This window comes from Phoenix dactylifera, chromosome 7, assembly GCF_051530095.1.
Source record: "Phoenix dactylifera cultivar Ajwa chromosome 7, Ajwa_hap1_PhDact_Kaust_v1.1, whole genome shotgun sequence".
In the NCBI taxonomy this organism is placed as follows: Eukaryota; Viridiplantae; Streptophyta; class Magnoliopsida; order Arecales; family Arecaceae; genus Phoenix; species Phoenix dactylifera.
In genome coordinates, this window is record NC_143196.1 from 30,982,706 (window position 1) to 31,001,048 (window position 18,343).

Genomic DNA, 18,343 nt, shown 5'->3' on the forward strand with positions numbered 1-18,343 from the left:
AACATCAACTGGCTTCAGTAGATCCTGCATGGTGTCAACAGGGTCTGTTCTCTTATGCTACAACCCCAGTAGTGGGGAAAATCATATTAGCAACCAGCATATGATCTGCATTCATTGTTCTGAGTGAAACAGTAACAGGTTAATGTAAAAGTTTCCAACAGAATAGAAAGGGACAACAGGTGAATGTCGTCCCTCCTTCAGAAGACACATAAATTATGCTTTGTTCTTGAAATTTGTTTACTAATCTAGAATCATCTTCCTCATCCTTGATCTAACTTCTTCCCTCTTCTAATACTCTCACTGTGACAAGGACAATTTCACGATTAACATACATCTAAATGTTGAGAGTACCAACATCTCAAAATTCACAACATTTTTCCTGATAGACAGACAAAGATCAATCTTTCAATAGGTTAAATAAATGAAATTTTACATGAAAACCAATAGAATTCAACAAGGACAAATAATGTCCCATGATTGGATCAATGACATACTTCCACCAGCCAGCAAGATTAAATAATATACACAATTCAAAAGAAATTGAGGTCCTCCCCCGAAATCAACAGCCATTTAGGTCTATTTTTTGTTGACTGAAAATTTTATAAGCAGCTCTTGGTTCCAATAGTCATTTATCCCTAACTTATGGTTAAACATGTATAAATCAGACAGACCTACATTGAAAAAAAGAAAAAAAAAAAAAAACAAACCATGTGCCTAACTGCATATAACACATGTAACATCAATACATTTCAGGGGGCACATTGCACACCAGCCAACCTAAGCCAAACCATGATGAAACAAACTGTTCAGACTCACCTTGGTTATGCTTCCAGGGTGTTCACAGCTTGTGCTCGTACAATGCTCAGTCCCAGCATTCAAGCTCGGCTCATGAGCCACTTGAACAAGCTAATTCTCAAGCTGAGCTTGGGCAAATACTCAAAAATCCAGCCAGTGTTCAAAATCAGCTCATATATAAGTCAAGTCTCAAATAGCAGCTTGAGCACCAGCTCCTTTTCCATAACAAATGTGCTTAAATTAGCTGACAAGCGAAGAGATGTTCATGAGTGGCATGGTTCATTTGGAACCTACCCACGCTAATCCTAGAGAGCAATACGTTGAACCCACCTTTCCTTCGATCCATGTATGTTACAACGGTTTACCATTACAGCATCATATGTAGGTGTTTATATTCAATAACTGAACAGGATTATTTGTAATCAGCCGAAATTACGGGAACTTATACCTGTAAAAAAATTAAGTAATATAATTAAAATCATAACCGCTTTGCATTTTTCATTCATCTTCCTTCCCATTATAACTTTGTGCAATTTCAAACTCCTCTTTGCTCATGTATAGCTTTCTCTACCTCTAAATTTGAACTATGGACTCATCACCAAGGTCATAAATTTATATTACCGTGCATGGCCAGACAACCTCTATTGGCTCCAACTGCCCCTTGAGCTAGTAGTGCATTACTCCATTTTGCTTCAAGCACAATTCCATCTCGTTATGATCGAGACAAGTTACATGAGTAAGTGATCATTCACAAAATCTCTTATGATTCTCAGCCATACCACCAGCACACAACCAAATGCTATAACAATGCCCCCATGCTCTCTTATAACCTCCAATGATCTCTTGGGTTCTGTTGAAACAACAAACAGCTCCATCCAGAAGCATTTGTCCAATATCTCTTTCTTTGGCTAAATAAAATAGAAGATAAAAATTTTCACTCCAAATACATCATGAAAAGAGAAAATAGAACATAAACAGTGACATATTCAAAGTATGTGCTTTGAATTTTCAATGGTTAATGTGCACATGTAAGTGAGATCAAAATCACAAAGATTAGAAAGGTACTGGACATATCATAAAATGTTTAATAAAAGAAATCTGGGGACAAAAACGAAAAGGAAAATTATTTCCATATCATAATCACATGAGTGATGCTAGACTACATGCACATGTAGGTAATATTTCATCAACATGATTCTTGCACCACAAACTGCCCCATGAGTTGTAGACGACACCTTAACCTTGGTTTGGACAGAAACCAGGGGTGGCGTGTGATCCAAGTCTGTCCTGATCTAGCACTGTTCTTGTCACAAAATTTGCATGGCATACAAGAACCGTTCAACCACACAAGTGGACATGAGGAAAACCTCTTGTTGGGGAAACTCAGTTTAGTGCAACAAGAACCTTGAGAAGGACATGCAGTTATCTTTTTAAGAGTGTGCAGTGGTGAATTCCAAGACCCAAAAAAGAGCAGAGATAAAAACACCCTTGTAGCAAGTGCTTTTCTTAAGAACAGGGAAGCCATGAGTAAAAGGATTTAGTTTTCTTGAAGAAGAGGTTGATGAAGGATAAAGAGGTTGCTACTTGAATAGAGGGCTTACTGCCTTTGATAGGAGAGCAAATGAAGAAGTCTGTGCCTCAATAAGAGCAGTCAAAGAGGAGCCTTCATAGCATCCAAGCCAGGATTCCTGGATGGCTCTGGTTTTGTTGCAGTCAACAAATCAGCGACTAGAGGACAGGCAAAAACTAGAGCGTATAGAACTTCAACATAAAGGCAAAAGATAAAGCATAAAATAAAGGTAAAAGACAAAGCATAAACAACTTCCTGTATTGTATATGCGGGGGTTATTTAATAGTATGCCAATATTCTCTGGCATGTAGAAGGTGTTGTGCTGCATCCTCAAAAAATAATTCACAAACATACAATAGAATACGAATGAGGCTGCCAACTGTAGGGATAAAAACAAGAATAAAAAAGGAAAAAGGAAAAAGGAGGAATATATGAAGGAAGCCCTAGAAAGATTTGTGATTCCCATACTTACATCTTGAAATTTACAGAAACTATCTTATGTTTCGAATGAACCATCCTGCTGAATATCTTGACAGGCATCAGTCTGTGAATTGTTGGGGATAATTGTAGGGGGTGACCACTGATCTGGGACCACAAGAAAATATGCAGACATGGCCTTCCTGAACCGCTTTTTGTATTGCTTTGGTGAAACCACTGTTGGAGACACATTCTTCGGCCCACCCAAAATTCCTGAAGCTTTCACCCATGTCTCTAGGTGTTTGTCCCACGTATACTGCCTCATGAAATCTATGATTCCCAGTACCAGTTCGTGCTTCTCCTCATCCACTCCAACCAGTAAAGAGTAATCCATTACATCTATGGACTGTAACATCATTAGCGATTTATGTATAAGACATTTATCACATTGACTTTTTAACAAGGAAGAAACCGAAATACAGTTCAGAATGAGCAATAATTGTTAGTTCATTAGAAACTACAGAAGGTCGGAAAATGGATATTTCCTAACATAATGAAATGGAGTAAAATAAGAGGGAAGAAGAATGTGGCTCCAGCAAATTTTAGAACAATAAAGGAAATACACAAAGGAATGGCTTAATGTTCCAAAGGTGTAACTAAATTGGTTATGCCCCATACAAAAATACACTTTGAACGATTTAAGCCAACAAGCCATGTTGTGAATCATGTGCTGGATATCTCAAAATATATTGAAATTCCGGTGAGTTGAATAGTTTGTATCCATAGTTCAAAACAGATCTTTATTTTGTTATTAAAAAGTATTGTTTGGTGATCACTTGATGAATAGAAATGAGTCTCTAAAACATTCAAAGATTTTGATTACAAGCACTAAGGAGTCATAGATCATTGAATGGTGTTGATTACCAAGTTTCATGCCTCACCATGTAACTTACCAACAGGGCACAACCAAGTTGATTATGCTCTAGGATCATTAAAGCCATTCTGAACTCAAATAGTTAGAGAGAATATAGAAATTTGAAGAAATAGACAAAATGTAACTGTAGTTAGAAGTTCAAATCAGAAGGTTAAAAGTTGAGAAAAAAAATTTAAGGTATAAATCTGGTATGACTATTTCCTGAGAGAAGCAATAACATTTTTATGATTACTTCAAGTTATTTTCAGCGTCAAAATGAAGTATTCTAGCAACATTGCACTGCAGTCAGGAGTATAAATGAAGATTTAGAAAACATCGAAAATATTTTTCAACAAAGTAATAACCACCCTGATAATTTGGCCAACATCAGGGTCAATTGCTCTACTCACCGCGAGGAATGAGGTATCATTCCAAACAGCTCTCTCCAACAGCCGCTTTGCCTTGTTCCCCACAAAAATTGGAGAAGTTGGCATTGATTCGATTAAGTTTTGATCAAGAAGTACTTTATTGTTACCACTTGAATCTGGATTATAGCGTGACCTTGAAGATCCCTTTAAGTCATACAACCTTGTCACATTCCTTCCAAACAAAAGATTCTCCATAACCAGCACATCCATCCTCAGTTCTTTTCCACCCTTCAGGTTCCTTGATGTAACCTGTATAAAAGGTTTGAGTAAAGCAAGCAATTACATTCCTCAAGCTATGGAGATATGAAAATGTAGTGTATAAAACTAGCAAAAACAAGTCGTAAGAAAAGCTGATAAACAATTCCACTGGGATTGCAGAAAACAATGATGAAAACACAGGTACATAGTTTCCCAAAAAAAAAAACTTAGCAAGATCATTTTTTATTAGATTATTCAAGATTCATAGAACTGAAAGCTTTGTTGAATACTACTAAATATTGCCATGCATGGTGAAACTTTATATTCTCAGCATTTTATGGTTAATACATTTGTTTAATTGTTAATGATTTTATTTGTTTCTAACCTAAGCTATATGTACCTCCTTCAAACAATTTCTTGTTTGATAACCATCATCCCCACAATATCAGCTTCCTTCAACTTGATTAGTTGTTGTAACTTCATGAAACACCTTGTTCTTATTTGGGTTGATCAAGGATTTAAGTATTGCAGGCTAGTCACATGCTGGCCTGGTGCTGCCACATTACACATGATGCTATGCTAAGCAGGACAAATGTTTGGCACACATGGCTGCATGCCAATATATATTGGCATATAGCCAATATTTCACCAGTGCTATTTGCCAGTAGGGCGCTGACATAGTACATATCATGCCTGCGATGCGGACTGGCCTTAGATCCATGGTATTGATATATCCACTCATCTCCCTATCTCATTTCTTCATTTCAATTTCATTTCCCTGAGTTGTTCATCAATCCAATCCTTGAGCTGTAAACACACAATCATTCACTACAAAGGAACAAGATCTCCACAGAACTTTCTTCATGAACATCTGTTCTCAAAGTTTCTTCAGAAGTTCTAAATGGCTAACTAGGTAAATTATAGCAGCTCTAGAATGGTGTGTTTGATTATGTCCTGAACTGATGTAGCCATTGGATAGGATCAAGAAAACCTACTTAAGGTGGACAAGGTGGAATTGATTCACGAATTCAGCAATAGTTGCAGGAAATACAGCTAACTAGAACATATTAATGAGATTTGTAATGCCCCCTTATCCAATATCAATATTGTTCCTTCATATCCTCAAATAATGATATACGATTGAAGTTGATGTATAAGCACCTGGTACAGTCCTAGCCCCTATCCTTCCAAAGATCTATAAATTTGGTTCCATTCAATATCTAGGTATTTGTCCCCAAACTCTTTCATTAAAAAAAGGAGAGCCAGGTTTCTCTCTTCATTTTTTGCAAGATGATTTACTGTAATAATAACTGACATGTTCAATACTATCTATCCAGATGAATGAGCTATTTAACTCCTGATCCACCATCTAATTTCAATTAAAGGCTAGAAAATACACAATCATTCATTTTAAGAATTTTTAGATCACTTTCCTGAGGTTCCAAAGCTCTACTATGATTTCGATTTGGCAATTCAGCAGTTTTGGTGGTTGTAGCTCCAATTTCAAAAGCTTTGATTTAAAAGAAACTGTACAGACAGTGTACCATATCATTTTATTGGCACAATATATACCATATGATACTCCAAATGTTTATGAGGAAAGAGTTTTAGGACAGCTAAATGTGTCTCGGAAACTTTGCCAGTTTGCCTTGCTCTAAATGTCCCTGGAACATGGTATTGCAATATTTCCAGCTCGTCTAAGAAGAGATAAATTCAACTTTAATCTAGAGGAAAAAATTGAAATGAAGAAAAAAAGAAATGACAAAAGATTGACATATATAGTTCATTTTTACAATTAATTTGATCCATAAATTAGTTCTAAGCCAAATTTTGAAATCAACCTTACTTTTCTACTGGTTTGGCCGAAACCAGAACACTTTGATTTTGGAGTTTCATGTGAAAGTTTAATCCATATTTTTCTACATATCAGTCTTCTTAAGGTGTTCCTCACCATATTTCAAATCCTTAAGAATTGGTACAAAAGGAGTTAAATATGTGATTCTGCAAAGAAAGAATTCTAAATATATGGAAGGAACTATATAATACGAGATACTTGTTCTCTAGTACACAACCAAGATCGTCAATCAAATTTATAGGACTATAACAGGATTCAAGTAAAACAAGCTACATGTTTGCTTCATCATGAACTATTTTGCCTCTCAGTTCTTAAGTTAATCTCAAACAAGTGAGAGCACAACAAATTATTTTTAAGCATGAAAAGCCATAAATAAAATCAAAAATTTACCAAATGAAATAACCATGGTCTGCCGTACCGGTCCGTACCGGCCGGTACGTACCGGTCCGGCCTAGGACCGGTACCGGATCAGCGTGGAATCCGGTACCTGTGGTTTATTATTGGAAAACCGGTACGGGACCGGTTCGGACCGGTACGGGACCGGTTCGGACCGGTACGGGACCGGTTCGGACCGGTACGGGACCGGTTCGGACCGGTCCGGGCTGCCACCGGTACGCCGACCGGTACCGATACGGCGGACCTTGGAAATAACTAATAAAACCAAATATATTGGAAGGAAAAACTTAAAGAAAAAAAAAATGAAAGGGAACAAGCTCAAAATAGCAGATACCTGATAAATACCCAGAATCTTAGCCAAGCATGTGGGGCTTCTAGTGCCTATTGACTCTGAGAGGTATTTAAAATACTCTGGAGCAAACTTGATAAATGACTCTAGTTCAGTTTTTGTAACTTGTTTTATAATGAACCTATCATCCAATGATTTTGCAAAAAAGACATTGCTCTTGCCACCCTGTGCTCCCCATTTTTTACAATGACTGAGAGACCTTATGAAATCAAACTCTGATGGGCAGCAAGTTCTTCTTAAAGCATCAAAGCGTTTTGCATAATAACAGGTGACAGTATATTTCACTTTTCCAAGTGGGCCTTCATCTGCAAAAGAAACTTTGACATGCATTCCTTTTGTATAGATAAGTGGATCCAAACCTACAGAGCCCCTGCTCCCAGACAAAGACAAAATGCTATCGTCAATTGATCCAAAACTTTTGTAAGGTTCGGAAGTAGTTTCATCAAATGACTGAGATAGGTGAAAATTTCCGGACTCATAGGGTGGCAACAAAGGTGAAATTTCTGCACCATCTCTAGTTCTCTCCCGCTCATCTGAAATCTGAATATGATATTCAGGTGAGACAAGTGCATAAGAAATGATACTGGTTGGTTCATCATCATAAACTGGGATGACTGTGTCGTTGACTCCAACAGGAAGAAGAAATCTTGCCCCACCCTGACGCTCTAACTCCCGGAACAAAGGAACATAGACAGGATTATACTCATTGAGAGCAGTAAATCTTGGAGTGCTTCCCAAAATCCGGTTAAAAGGACGATAAAAGTTCAGAAAAGGCATTCTAATCCAGATTGAGAAGTCCTCAGCACTGCCCCCCAACTTGGTGAGCAATGCAGAGGCAAATGATTGAGTTATTTCAGCTCCACTTCGTTCGTCTGAATCCTTGGACACTGATGCTGCATCTGCAGCATCAAAAGAATTTGATGAATCCAACAAGCTTGCATCAAAAAGGAAAGGACCATTTTCACCTGTCCACTTTGCATCAAAAGTGTCTGATAGATTTAACATAATTGGAAACTGCCCATCAGAGAGGGTTCGACGGCCAATAAGACCGGTTTCTAAAAGAACTGATTGTTCGCTTGCACTTGTGCTGGTAGAAAGGTGGGTTTTGATTTGTTTCCCTTGAAAAGAATCCAGTTCTATACATCTTTGATGATCAGAATAATGAGTATGCTGATCATTGATATCCTCCTGATGGTTAACTGCATCTGTGCTCCCATTAAGGAATTCATTGTTTGTGAAATCTCCAGGAGAAGTGTCTGAACTATTAAAGTCTTTTTGTGGCTTCGGTCCTAGATTCAGATCTGTCAGCTTCTCCTTATCTCTTGTAATGAAACTGTTAAGAACTTCATCACTATCTGATCCAGCAGCAAATATCAACATTTGATCCCATAAATATGAATAAAAGATCAACTGCCTCTTTAGCTTATTAACCTCAAGAATATCAATGACCGGTTGCCCCTTCCTTGCCTCCTTTTTCAGTACTTTATGTAGATAATCCTAGAATGAATCAACAATCGCAATCAATATATGAATGCTGAGAAAAGAAATCAACCGAAAATTGAGAAGGGTGAGAACAGCATATCACCACAAATTCAGCCTTCTCCTTCTGCAGAATTCCTTCAAGTTCAACAATGTGATGTCTCAATTCTGGTACTTTAATGCTACCATTAATACTCTTTCTCTCAGCAATTTGGTGCAAAGCATTTAGAATTTCGTTGAACAAAAGTTCTGCCCCATCGGCCACCTGTTACATTGAAGTTATATTATTATCTACTGAAAAACAAAGTCATAAAATGTGAACGACGGTCAAAAAGAGGTGAAAACATCTTTGCTCGTTATATGCAACAGACCTCATTTGCCTCCTTCTGTATCCACTCCTGATGCTCATAATTGAAATCAAGCTTGGAAGGAGGCAGGTATACAGAGTGAACATCAATTGATGCATAACGGAAGCAAGCAACCATTTTTCCAAACCTGTCCATGTAAGAACAGAAACGTTAACATATGAGACTGTTGTTGATGAGATAATGAATAAGGGAAAGAACAAAGAGTGAAGCATGAGGTACCCATAAAATCGGAGGCAGTCTCTGTGAAGAGAATGGCCACAGCTAGCCACCCTACTTGCAGCAGCATGATTTGAAAAGCTAAGCTCCAAAAATTTACCAAAAGATAAACCCCAAGCAGCATCAGACATCACAACTCTACGAGTTGCCGGAGGGAATCCACAATTACGAGGGCACCGTAAGCACCTATGCCACATCCAGATCTTGCCATCTCGTTCTCCTTTCAAAAGAATTTCCGGAAGCTTTCTAACAGATATAGTCAGACTGCCCTGGTGATGTGTGTAACAATGAACATGAGCTTCTGAAGGCATATCACAAGAATGGCACATATAACTCTGACATCAATAGAAGCTACTGTCAGTAATACAGACAAACTGTTAATAAAAAAAAACATTAGCATAAAAACATAAAGGGAAGATAACCTGGTCAAAAAGATGGTCGCGTAAATATCTGCCCAAAGGTTTGTCAAAGTTTCCATAGTACTTGATACGAAAGAGATGTGAGCGCTCACAAACAGTTCCTTTCCACACACAACGGGTTGATAGAGAAACCAAAATACTCTGATGATCAGAAGGAGAAGGTGGGAACTCTTCCTTTATTGATGTGTTTTCAGGCCTCTGGTCAATTTCCTGACATAAAGTTGCCAAACTGGAGGGGCCAGGTTGCTTTTCTACCATATGATTGCTCTTGAATTCGGTATTGTTAGTCATTACACCAGACCTTTCTGAGGTCTCCAAACTATCAATACAGCTGCCTGGGACAACAGAGTCAAGCTCAATTGCAGAGTCATGGGGTCTAAATGTTTCAGCCTCATCACATTCTCCCAAGCAAACCTTATTTTTCTCTTTCATGGCATGATGTCCAGGAGAAGAATTTGAGACTGCACCAGATGTAGATAAAGATAATATGGATGGCCTACTTGTTGGTTCCACAACTTGCTCAGCCTGGTTGCTGTTCTCCACAGAAAACCCTTTAGTATCAATAGATAATAAGCTAAATGCAGAGGCAGAATCTGCCATTTGAGGGTTTTTGCTTTCAGAGGAATACAGTGATGTTGCCTTTACCATTTTGTCAGAATTCAATAATGCTAGAGATGAATCTGATGTATGGGATCTTTGAGCATCACTAACAAGTTGGGGCTTGCCAGCAGCAGAGCCTGTGAAGCCAGGTATTTTGGAAATGGATCTGTCGATGCTAGAAGGAATATCAGGCAGTGCCACAGTAATTGGAGACTTCAAGGGAAGTTCTGGTAGAGAAGCACCTTCATCTGCAAGAAAAGATGTTTCTAAAGCCAAGTGGTAGGCTGCAAAAACTCCATATTGGACTACATGTTTCACTTTCTTCAACTCATCCGTATTGGCTCCTTTAAGCAAAATCTGTGGAAGTTAAAGACACCAGCTGCATAAGTTGTCTAAACAGTGGAAGCATTTCAGTAAACTGTTCATGTACGCAATGTAATGCTAGTATAAATGGTGGTTATATTCCAGCATAAGATAATGAAGTCCTACACAATGCAAATATGATAGAAATAAAAACCACATCCATATACACACATATACATGTACTTATGTAGATATGTATAATTCCAACAATAAATTGGATTGAATACACATAGAATATGTAAACCCTTCATCTATGTTGGCCTTAACATGCAATTTAAAAGAAGCGAACCCTGCACATCCCATGCCAGACTTATGACTGGTATTCACATAATATGGCATATGTTACATAGAAGAATTGATTAAGAGAACAAGAAGCTTGGTCCAAAAGTCAGACCAATATATTCGGGAGTGGGGCCCTATTTGGCATTGTTGTAGGTAGTAGAGCTTTTGTCTTTAGAGCTTTTACTTCTAGAGCTTTTAATAAAAAGCTATGCGATGTTTGGTGACTACATGTTTGAAATACCGTGGAATTTGAATATCTATTTAGTAAACAAACCGAGAAAGTACGTTTAGTATCAAGAAATGACAATAAGGGCATTGCATAGTCCTTTCAAGTATCTAACTATTTGTACTATCAAAAGATGCTATCATAAAGTATTCTTAATATATAAATTATTTATTTTGACCTAGATAAATAATAATTTTTTATATTTATCATAAAAATCTAACTATATTTCTATAAATATTATTATTTTATAATAATATTATTATAATATATGATATTATTATTTTAACAAAATTTGATAATCATTGAATCATAATAATAATTATTATGGTAATAAGATAATATAACAAAATATAGTACAATATTATAAAATACAATACAATATTATTATAATAATATATTATTACATTATACTATCAAAACTAACAATTATTATAAAGTATTGTTAATTTGTAAATTATTTTTATATTTTAATCTTAATGATATTATAAATAAGATAAAAATCCTAATTGCATGATTATGGAAAAAAAATCAACTCAAATGATTATAGCAGTAAAATGCATTTTAAACTAATTTAAAAATTCAACTTTGGTCTCTTGGTTGCCCCACAAAAAAAAAAAAAAAAGCTTCTCGACGTGTCTCAAGTAAAGCTTTTGCTCAAAAACTCCAAATTGGGGCTTTTTCCCTAGTAGACTTTTTTTAGCTTTTGAAGGAGCCAATAAGTTGTTTCAAAATTTTTATCGAACGCCTTAAAATCATCCAAAAGAGCTTCTGGCTCTCCGAGGAATGCTCTTTGGCCCTCCAAAAGTAATGCGAAAAGGGGCCTAAGTCTCATAGAAACTTTAAGAAGCAGCCTCTTCGACATAGCTCTTCCATAAAACAATAATGATCAAATTAAAATTTAAAGCATCTTGTTAAATGACATGGCAGAATATTCCATATATACCTGGTAAAGATTATAGCTTAATAACTATTTTAAAACAAGAACCACCTAGGAACCATCTAAACCAGGAAGCACCAAAAACTAAATTGCAGGTCCCAGTAATTTTGCTCTATAGATTGGAGGTAGATTGAATAATGATTTTGTTCCCCAACGGGATTAATTATTTCAATTTTTCTCTAATTTATTCATTGATGATTAGAAAGAGATTTTGTAACAAGCTGCTATGGGAGACAAGCAGGTGGAGATAAAAGCACCGGTCGATTAGCATAACAGGCATTATCATCTTTGGATGCTGAAAGTCTACCTCATAATCCATTCAAATTTGTCACATCCAACTGAACCCCAAATAGAAGGTCTGAAACAAGCATAGAATTCCTGGAATGCATAAATGACTTACAGTGCAACCCAAGGGCTTCGGGCACCCTTCAAAAAACATCAAAGTCTTCATCATTTTCTTTCCTCCTTGCCCTGCACCACCATGCTCTTCAACAAACTTTTCCACATGAAATAAATCGCAGTACCCCAGTTTCTGAGATGACAGATGGTCAATAGAAGGCACTATCTGAGCACCAGTGCAGCGGGCTATACGCTCCAAGAGAGGCCTCTTGATATTCAAAACAAGTGAAATGTTCTTTGCCAGAAGATAATCTTGGGCAAACCGAGACACTGATTTCTCCACCAAAAGGACATTGGGGTGGTGAGCACCTATCTTTGCAACTGCCATTTTCAAGTGATCCATTTCCTGAACAATATGTGTAGCATGAGAATAAGCTACAAAATATGTGCAAACTCAAATGAAATGAAATTCCAACAGCTGACACACCTGCTGCAGCAAAGTATCAAAACTTGACAGCAGATTTGTTACTCGCTGGTACTCAAGAGCCCCTCCGAGAATTAGGAAACGAGGTTTTTCTATTTTGGATGTCATGCGCCGGTGTGCCACATTCTTCTTACATACAACTCCTTTTAAAACCGTGCTACAAAAATGACTGAAGTTGTTCAGCAAATTCATGCTGCTTAACAATATCGACTACTTGAATTTTAAAACACCAGTCAATATCACTTAGAAGTATTAGAAGCCAATTACTATATTGATCAATCAAGATTACCAAGAAATAAAAGTGCATTTCAAAAGCCAGTAAAGATGATATGAGACAAAATAAGCAGCAACATGACATATAAGGTCATATTCCAAGGAATTCAATATTATTGGACACTCACCTTTCACTGCGATTTCCACAAGCTAAGCACTTAACCTTCACATACCCACTAGGATCCATACCTCCTCCCTTGCTAGTGTCTGGCTTAAGGAGAGTAGCTGCTTCCCATGACAAAGATGTAATTATTTCCAACCAACTTGCCTTATCATTTTCCTCCCCCACAGGAAGATTTTCAACCTGCAGTAGTTGAGCTATCAAAGCCCTGAAATGTCCATCGACCACACTTTTCATAGCCATCTTGTGCTCTTCACTTGACCGATCTCTACTCCGGTACTCACCGCTGCCTAAGCTATTTGATGAGCGAAGATATCCCCACTCTCCGGAAGCATCTTCATCATCATCATCATATAGAACAGCCTCTCTGTCATCTTCTTCATCTTCTGGGTCAGGAGGAAGCCAAAGTAGTCCATTATTCTCAAAGTCCACAGGCTCTGCATCTGTATTTTCCATTCCATAGATGGAAGCAGCATCACATTCATAGCTATTATCAGGTTCAACTTCTTCCTCCATCTTATCAACATCTAAAGAAGCATGAAATTTTTTGTTGTCATGCAGAGGAGAGCAGATTTCCTTGGCATCAATATTTTCTTCAGCAGGATGCACATCATTTGAATGGAAATCCTGGTCAATCTCATCAAACTCAACTTGGCCATAGAAGTCATCAGAATGCTGAAAACTTTGTGCTTCCAAATTAGAAGGGCATAAACCGTACACATCATCATTGTCGCTACTCCTATAACAAAAAACCAATGATGCATGAATTATAACAAAACCTTGAAAACCTAAAGAAACTGGCTAAATTCAACCTTTGTGTTTATTATATGGACAATTTGGAAATGGCATACTATGGAATTAGGAAGTATCATTAGCTACTGACAAGATCAAATTAGGAAGTATCGCTAGTTATAATGTGGAAAAACTTGAGATGGATAAAGATCAGCAATAGAATAGATACCTTAATTCAATATCAAAATAGAGTATTGTAGAAGTGGCAAGATATGGCGAAGGAACATTGGAAAACATAGAAGAGACACCACCAAAGTTCATAGTCGAGAAAAGAACAAGATCAAGCACTTAAGAAAAGCATGACTGGATGAATTCATGCATCCAGCCAAGTTTAAAGGAAGTTGGTGTCAAAGAATTAAGGAGGTATTCACTTCATATAAAATTAGCTAACAACATTGAAGATACAGAATATTAACAGAAAATATTGCCTCCATTGAGCAGTGTTACCTGGACACTCGCATCCAGCTCTAAAAATCCGTGTCGGACATGTATCTGCGTCAGATTGAATCGGATACTTGGATACTTATTAAGTTCTTTGATAACCACTTTAAATATTGGAAAAAAGTTGAACTCTTCCAAAAATAAGTTTGATCCTCTAATATGATATTAGGAATGAGTAGTTGTTCTTTTTTGAGATTTGTTAAGGATGTAGATATTGAAACAACTTTGCAAAATATTATTTTGCTAATATCCTTAAGTTAATTGTTATATTTGAATGAGATAATATCCTTCTAACATTTTCTTTTTGATGTTTAAATAGATAACATTTAAAGGTACAAATATATAATTTAGTTAAATTTATATGTTATCCTATGTATCCCTATAACTCTCTTTTTTCCTCTTGCCAAGTCAGACAATTGGATACATGTTCAAATCTGATTCTCCTATCTGTGTCCATGCAACACTGCCCTTGAGAGAAACATGACACCAGACAAAACCATTTAGCAATGTGGTTTAGATAAGTTTGCCTGGTGAAATCAGATTTGTGCATTGTACATATTTTAAAATTCTGAATCAATCTTTGTAACCACTTGTGTGTAGAGAAGATAGTTGAGCAAAACAAGATTATTAGTGTCCATCATAAATATTGAAAAGAAAAACAAGCTATGCTTGACATACAGGCATATCATGTAGACAAGATGTGTATAATATCATAATAAACAGAAAAATTATATGAAAGTATTTATTCAAATGTATTGATTTGACACAATGCAGAAAATGTATCACAGAAAACCAAAGAGTCAATTATACAAGCCAACAAATTTGGCAAGCTTATCAGCACGCTTGCCATATGGATATCAAGCATGACATGAGTTTTTATTTTAAAACAATGAAGGAAACAAGGCATGCAAGCAGCAAATTACTAGCCAAAAGATAATTATACCTGTTCATAGAATAGCTTAATCGAGTGGGTGGAGATGGATCTCTAATGTCCATGCCCCTTCCATATATTAGAGCATCCTGATTATCTGCAAAGGTTTCAATATTTTCAGATTGGCCAGGACTAGGGCCAGAACCATATGGGACATGCTGATAAGGTCCAGTTGAGTAGGAACAGATGGTTGTGGCTGTGCTGTTAACAGTCCCACTGGACATGGTACTGACCAAACTGGTTGTTGAAAGTGAAGGACTAATGATTGGACCATATGCTTGAACCCCATTAACAGCTGCCGCTACTTCCTGCTCCCACTGTTTAAAACAAAAGTTACAAACTCGAATCTGCTTCTTTGCTTCTCGGCGACTCTTTGGGTCATCAGACAAAATGGGGATAGAATTTGCGGTGCACCTTCCACAGAAAATACGCCCGCAAAGACGGCAATGGTGTCTGCGGTTGAAGATTGTGAATTGTGAATCACACTCATAACAAACTCTACAGCTGTGGTCGGGCATCCAAAAGTCCCTTGATACATTCGCAGGCTCGGACCGTCGAGGGATCAAGGACTTCAGCATGCTAACTATCTCGGAGAATGCCTTATCAGAGGTTTCCATCGTTGACAGACCCTCCAAATCCAAGTCATTCCGAAATATTCATCTGATGCCACAAAATCAAATGGCAAAATTCACTATTTTCAACACCCACTCCCCCTCTCTCACCCCCCCCCCCCCCCCCTCCCCACCCCAAAAAAACCCACCTCAATTGAAATATAACTCAGCTTCCTCTCAGGAAACAACCAAGCAGCATCTGTATCATGCCTTCTTCAGAACCTTTCAAATACTAGGCTGAATAAACTTACTTCTCGTATGGAATCCTGAGGAATCCTATATTGAAATTCCATGAACCAGCTGATTCTTGTAAATAAACAACCAGCGATTCAATTGAAACATACAAAAATAATAAGTTTGAAATCTTCCAGCCAAGTTTATAACAAGCATCAAGAGAAAGCTCCCATCTAATGGCAACAAAAAGAAAACCTCAATTCTCCCCAATATCCTCGACATTCTTACCATTCAAAGCAATCCAGATTCAAACCCTGGCTCCATGTGAATCAAAAACCCTGATTCCAGGAAATTCGAGTGCCCTCAAGGCACTTCCACAGCAAATGCTGGCCCCAGAATTCTCAAATTGCCTCTAATTCAGCCAACAGTACGAAGCTACCCCTCCAAAAGCAGACAAACAGAATCAAAACTGGTCACCCGTTCTATTGCCGAACTCAAACCCTAGTAATACAACAATCAAGCAAATGCTGACGCATCCCAAAAAACATTTTTTTCGTCAGAAACCATGAAACAAACAACAAGGAGATCATAATCAAATTCCTGCTCACGTTACAACCTTTCGTCCTCCAAAAACCGCCAAAAAATCTTATTCGACTGCCCAACTCTCTACCGGAATCCCTCCAACTGCCCCGGGCAATTCAGGCCGCGAGACGAGAAACCGCGAAGGACCCCATGGGCCTCGCAATTGCGGCAGATAAAACCATCACCGGATTAGGCTCTAAGGCCTAGACATCGATCCCAGAACCGATGGAGATGTCCAAAAAGAGCGATCTCTGATGAAAGAAGAGGGAGGAAGATATCAACCGGCACCTGTAATCCCCCGCATTCCCTCCCTCAACGCGTCACAGCGAATCGGAGAGCAGATTTGAACCGAATCCGCAGAAATTCAGAGCAATAATCTGGGAAAAAAAGATCATCAACATCGAACCTTTGATCCGTTATCTGTCTCTCTCCTCGCCCGTTCTTCCGCTTATTTCTCGCGCTTTCTCTACCCCTGTGGAAAAAAAGGACAGCCTCAATAAAGAAGGCTAATAAATGGAATTGTAAGTTTGATTGTTCGAATTCCACTTGCAGTTATTAAACGCGCCCCCTCGGTCTTTTGGTAAGTCGTTTGGTAAGTGATCGAAGTTCCTCCGCTTGGATGTATCAAGCCCGTTTGATGACTTCTTGCCTATCCAGCGATATGAAAAGTAAAACGGAGACAGTTTAAAATAAGCTGAGAAAAAAGTATAGCAAAACACTGAAGTTTTCTAAATATAAAAAAGTAATTATTGTATAGAATTTTCTGTCATTTTTTAAATTAAAGAATTGGACATTGTGTACTTTATGCAGCTCATACTTAGGAATACCAAGCATCTCTCCTCGCACTTTCTCATTAATATTCTTTTGATATTTAGAGTTATCACTTTTTTTTTATTTATATAATTTAATTTAATTTTTTTTTAAGTATGTGATTAAAAAAATGTATCTCTAAAAGTATCGAGCATATTTATCATGTTGTATCAACTTAACCAAATATTTCTATAAATAATTGATTATGTACCTCGCATATGCTCAATGACCATGCATGATAATAAAAATATTCTCACTATATAACCATTCTAATTATGAACATTAGAAATTTAAAAACTTATTATCCAGCATTTACAGTGATATATTTAAAATTTTTAACTTATAATTAATTTTAATCATATATTCAATAGATCATTAACTAATAAGAATGACAGCTATATCAATGGATGCTATAGCGTAATCTAACTATTATAAACATTTTTTTGATTTACTATAAATCAAGAGTTTAAACAAATAAACATTTTTATTTACATATATAAACTTATCATTACTTTTAAAAATAAAATACTAAACAATTAGTAGACAAATGCTATCAAACCGGCCAATTATCTCACCATCAAATCTCAAAAAGCATATATATATATATATATATATATATTCCCCTAGAATTTTAAAAGGTATTTAAATAACCCAGTGCAAACTGTGCTAACTTAAACAAGATTAATGATCTTTTGGGGACATTTAGAATCATTAACCATGGCTTCCTGGTTATGAAAAACAATAATTACAAGGTATTAGAAAAAGTCATGAAACCATGATTCAAAAATTGCTGCCCCCAATAAATGAGTTCGCGTGCAACTGCACATACAGAGAGAGAACAATCCGGTCGGTCCGGATGGCGTCCGACCGCGGCATCCATCCTCCACGCGCTCTGTCCATTCCCTTTGCCCCCCGTCGGGAGATTATTCAGTTTCAAACGGTCAAACTTTGTAATAAAGTAAACAGGTTCAGAG

The 18,343-nt window shown here is 37.1% G+C and overlaps 1 protein-coding gene across 2 annotated transcripts; it reads right to left on the reverse strand.

Moving 5' to 3' along the window:
- Positions 1-2,609: 2,609 nt before the first annotated feature.
- Positions 2,610-17,041, reverse strand: LOC103702560 (1-phosphatidylinositol-3-phosphate 5-kinase FAB1B-like). 2 transcript variants are annotated; one of them, XM_039127196.3, is made up of 11 exons: positions 15,205-17,041; positions 13,036-13,767; positions 12,638-12,791; positions 12,212-12,556; positions 9,407-10,360; positions 8,988-9,319; positions 8,772-8,895; positions 8,507-8,665; positions 6,907-8,418; positions 4,106-4,372; positions 2,610-3,188 (listed from the first exon to the last, which is right to left on the reverse strand). In XM_039127196.3, the coding sequence occupies exons 1-11, from the start codon at positions 15,807-15,809 to the stop codon at positions 2,862-2,864; spliced, it is 5,511 nt and encodes a 1,836-aa protein (XP_038983124.3). In that variant the 5' UTR covers positions 15,810-17,041; the 3' UTR covers positions 2,610-2,861. The 2 variants fall into 2 exon arrangements, with proteins under 2 accessions (XP_038983124.3, XP_038983125.3); XM_039127197.3 differs by having other exon boundaries at positions 8,988-9,253; positions 15,205-17,032.
- Between the last annotated feature and the right edge of the window lie 1,302 nt (positions 17,042-18,343).

What these genes read in the sequence shown, in the direction of transcription:
- LOC103702560 (XM_039127196.3), bottom strand. Translation starts at nt 15,809, where the DNA reads ATGGAAACCTCTGATAAGGCATTCTCCGAGATAGTTAGCATGCTGAAG. An exon ending in TTAAGCTATTCTATGAACAG is followed by an intron (nt 13,768 to 15,204) that starts GTATAATTATCT and finishes TTTTTGTTATAG; the next exon opens with GAGTAGCGACAATGATGATG. An exon ending in TACAGAAGGAGGCAAATGAG is followed by an intron (nt 8,666 to 8,771) that starts GTCTGTTGCATA and finishes TCAATGTAACAG; the next exon opens with GTGGCCGATGGGGCAGAACT.